The sequence below is a fragment of the Melospiza melodia genome, unplaced genomic scaffold, assembly GCF_035770615.1.
Source record: "Melospiza melodia melodia isolate bMelMel2 unplaced genomic scaffold, bMelMel2.pri scaffold_35, whole genome shotgun sequence".
Lineage (NCBI taxonomy): Eukaryota > Metazoa > Chordata > Aves > Passeriformes > Passerellidae > Melospiza > Melospiza melodia.
This window is the reverse complement of record NW_026948670.1, coordinates 7,658,130-7,662,509: the sequence shown is the minus strand read 5'-3', so window position 1 is coordinate 7,662,509 and position 4,380 is coordinate 7,658,130. Positions and strand designations below refer to the sequence as shown.

Genomic DNA, 4,380 nt, shown 5'->3' with positions numbered 1-4,380 from the left:
AGCACCAAGGGCCTCTCCCCAGCCCAGCCCAGCTAGCTCTTGCCCCACAGCTCTGCTCTGGCCAGGCTGCTCTGGGCACTGGCCCCACGGCCTCAGCCCCTGGCAAGGGCACAGCAGCAGCTGCAGCTGCCACAGGACTCAGCCCCAGCCATGAGGGAAGGTGCTGGGCCAAGGCCAAAGGAGGCTCCCTGGCTGCCCTGCTGCCCTCGGGCTGAGGTACTGAGAGCTCTGCAGCCCCTGCTGCCATCCCATCTGCCCAGGACAGCACAAGAGCTCTGGCCTTGGGGCCATCAAGAGCTGCTCCTGCTCCAGGCCCAGGGCCCATCCCAGAGCTGGGGCAGCCACAAAGCTCTGCCCATTTCTGTTCATTGCTGCTCTGATGGGGATGGGTCCTCAGCCACTTGGAGTTTGCTGATGAATTTTATTACTCCAGAGGCCTCTCCTTTCTTGAGCTCATCAGTTCAGGAATTCAGTGACAAACGCTCATAAACTTTTTGTTCAAAACACTTTTTTAGGAACAAGAAAAGTCCATGGGAATAATTTAAGTTTTCAGTTCTTATGTGATTTATTTGGACAGATTTCAGAAGTATCTTCAAAGTGAATCTGCTATATTGAAAAAAAAAAAAAAAAAAGCAGTGAGAACTATTTTGTCCAGTATTCTTTTCCTGTTTATAGTTTGGTATCACAAATGTCTAATTGATATTGACCCCCAGCACATTCTAATGCAGTTTGAATAGATATGAAGATCAAGAACATTCATGGCTGAAAATCAATACCACTTTGTCCTCACCCCTACCTCACTATTCGCCTCACCCAACCCCTGGAAATCCTGTGGATCAGGAATGGGGTGGCCAGCAGGAGCAAGGCAGTGATTCTTCCTCTATGCTCAGCACTGGTTTGGCAGCACCTCAAGGGCTGTGTCCAGTTCTGGGCCTCCTGGAGTGGGCAAGAGGAAGAAATTTGTATCAGGGCAGGCTAAAGAGCAAAGGTTAAGGAAAGGAAATGCTTAGGGCTATTTTGGGGTGGCAGCCAGGCAGCCCCGGCTCTGAGCAACAGAGTCTGCAGTGGCACAGGAAACTCCCAGCTGATGGGAACAAACTTTCTGGCTGACTGCAGAGTCCAGGACCAAGCTGAGTGGTTTCCCTGGTGTCCTCCAGCCCTTGCTGGCCGCAGGGGCTGATGGCATTTGTGCTCCCTCAGGTTCATGTCCCCACACCAAGAGCATGGGGGTGCTCCTGCCTGCTGTGTGCAATGCAAACAGGGGCTGCTGAGCCAGTGCTGCCGTGTCTGTGCCTGCAAGGATGGGGCACCTGTGTGAGCTGGGGGAGAGGCCAGGGCTGCAGAGGAGGAATGTTTTTGGCAGCTCCATGAGGACAATCTGGGACGCTGCCCTGGGCTGTCCAGCGCACTGGGGATGGATCAGCCCCTGCTCTGCTGCTCCTTCCCCTCTGCCCCAGAGCCCTTGCAGAGCACCAGCCATGCTGTTTGCCCCCAGCCTGGGGCTGTTCACGGGGCTTTTCTGTGCTGAGCATTGGCCTCGGCATGTTCTTGAGAGAGCCTGGGCAAGGAGCCTGGAGCCCCCAGGGCTTGGCCTCAGGCATCAGTGCTGCCCCAGCAGTGCCCATGGCCTGTCCCTGCTGCAGCCCCGGCACTGCCACCCCCAGGGCTGTGCCCAGCCCCGAGAGCACTCAGGCCCTACAGCAACACCAGGGCCAGCAGGGCAGCAGGGCAGGGCCACGGCAGCAGCACTGGCAACACCAAGTGCTGCTGCTGCTGGGCACAGCTGCTGTGCCAGCACTGATCTGCCCCCAGCTCTGCACACAGATATTGCAGCTCTGCACACAGATATTGCTGCTGCAGCTCCAGAGAAGGCAACAAAAGGGCATCTCTGCAGAAAACTCTGCTGGGAGATCCTTTAGCTCCTTTAAAGCCACCATGAGCGCACCTCCTCATTGACAAAGTCTGTGGCCGTAGGGAAGGTGGAGAGAAACAAACTAAGGAATGGCACAAACAATTATATTTATTAGTGGACAAGATTAAAAAAGTAGAATAAAAACAGAAAAAACCTCCAAAATAAAACCAAGAAGAAGTATCAACGATGACTTTAATTTCAAGTGATTTGCAGATAATGGCCAGCAGTTTAATGTTTCTGAAAGCATCCAGTCATCAGTCTCCACACTGCAGCCTTGAGCTCCTGGTTTCTCAGGCTGTAGATGAGGGGGTTCAGGGCTGGAGGCACCACTGAGTAGAGAACTGACAGGGCCAAATCCAGGGATGGGGAGGAGATCGAGGTGGGTTTAAGGTGAGAAAACATGACAGTGGTGATGAACAGAGAGACGACGGCCAAGTGAGGGAGGCAGGTGGAAAAGGCTTTGTGCCGTCCCTGCTCAGAGGGGATCCTCAGCACAGCCCTGAAGATCTGCACATAGGAGAAAATCATGAACACAAAACATCCAGAAAATAAACAGGACTAACAGCTTTTACCGCGCCTGAGTGGGCGCTGGTGGTGATAGAGAGATGGTGAATCTTGTTTCTTGAATCAGAAGGCTTGATTTATTTATATGTCATATATAATACATTATTACTATACTAATAGAATATAGAGAGAGGTTTGCAGAGCAGCTAGGCTAGGCTAAGAATAGATAGATAGAATCTATAACAAAGTTGTGGCCAAGGACTCAGTCCCCTAGCTTGCACTGGTGATTGGCCCTTAATTATAAACATAGGAAATGAGCCAATCAAGGTGTCCCTGTTGCATTCCACAGCAGCTGATAATAATTGTTTACCTTGTCTTCTGAAGCCTCTGGCCTCCAGAAGACGCAGAAATCCGAAAGAAAGGATTTCTGTGGAGAAATGTCTGCGACAAACAGCAAGAAGCTGAAGTTCTCTAAGATATGATTTGGCACAGGAGAGCTTGAGGGTCTGTGGGACCTCACAGAAGAACTGTCCCAGGGCATTGCCATGGCACAGAGACAGGGAAAATGTATTGGCGGTATGCAGCAGTGAATAGAGAAAGGCACTGCCCCAGGCAGCTGCTGCCATGTGGGCACAAGCTCTGCTGCCCAGGAGGGTCCCGTAGTGCAGGGGTTTGCAGATGGACACGTAGCGGTCATAGAACATGATGGTCAGGAGGAAATACTCTGCAGAGATGAAGAAGAAAATCAGAAACAACTGTGCAGCACACCCTGCATAGGAGATGATCCTGGAGTCCCAGAGGGAATTGTGCATGGCTTTGGAGACAGTGGTGCAGAGGGAGCCCAGGTCGGTGAGGGCCAGGTTGAGCAGGAAGAAGAACATGGGTGTGTGCAGGTGGTGGCTGGAGGCTACGGCACTGATGATGAGGCCGTTGCCCAGGAGGGCAGCCAGGGAGATGCCCAGCAAGAGGCAGAAGTGCAGGAGCTGCAGCTGCCGCGTGTCTGCCAATGCCAGCAGGAGGAAGTGCCTGATGGAGCTGTTGTTGGACATTTGAAGTTCCTTGGCATGGGGATCTGTAAAAAAAGTAATCATGGAATAGTTGGGCTTGGAAAAAACTTTAAATATCGCAGCACAGCTTGGGGGCACTTTCTCCCGACTGCCTGGAGCTGTCCCTGCAAGCAGCTGCTTCCCTGTGCCCAGGGCTGGGCCCTGCCAGTGCTGCCAGGGCCCAGCCCAGCCCTGGGGGCTCAGCTCTGCCCTGCAGACCCCTCCCAGCTCAGACACTGCTCAGGGGCAGCTCTGGCTCTGCAGGCTCTGATGGCAATGTCAGAGCAACTCTGAGGCGGTTTGAAATGTTACACTGATGCTGCGTCTAAGGGCCCCTGTGCTGATTTCTGTCACTGCCTGATTTAGTATGATCTGAGAAAAAACATTTTTCTTTTTCTGAACCTGAACTGAGTGATTAATATATGTGTGCAATTTCCCATCCAGGCAATCCAGAACAGTCGACTAAAAAAGCAGGAATATCCCTTCTACGCAGCCCCTGCCTTGCTGTGCTCCCATTATAATGTACTTGGAAATGTTCTGCAGGTAAATGCCATGCTGGGAGCAATCCTGAACAATGCAGCATCCTTCCCACACAAGGAGAACACTTCCAAGCCTTACCAGCTGTCTCCTCTCACCCAGATCCTGTCCCCCAGTGGTGGGAGCAGCTGCCAGGGCTGGCTGAGTGCTGTCCCTGGCAGGCAGCAGAGTCCCTGCCCCAGCACAGCGCCCTGGGATGCAGGACCTTGCTCTGCACGACAGCCCTGGGCACCCCTGGCTGCTCTGCACAAGAGACAATCAGAGAATGTACTCACAGGGTCTGTAGGCATTGGAATGTTCCAGCTTTAGGAGATAGCTTGAGGAGCTGCAGCTGCATTGTCCTGCAGCCAGAGGTTCCTGTGCCAAGGGCTGGCAGTGATT

At 52.9% G+C, this 4,380-nt stretch overlaps 1 protein-coding gene across 1 annotated transcript; it reads right to left on the bottom strand.

Annotated features, from left to right (window-relative positions):
• Positions 1 to 2,167: 2,167 nt before the first annotated feature.
• Positions 2,168 to 3,465, bottom strand: LOC134434383 (olfactory receptor 14I1-like; the record flags this gene model as incomplete). Its single annotated transcript, XM_063183048.1, has 2 exons — positions 2,869 to 3,465; positions 2,168 to 2,470 (listed from the first exon to the last, which is right to left on the bottom strand). Coding segments are annotated over exons 1-2 (900 nt in total), but the record flags the coding sequence as incomplete, so codon positions are not given.
• Between the last annotated feature and the right edge of the window lie 915 nt (positions 3,466 to 4,380).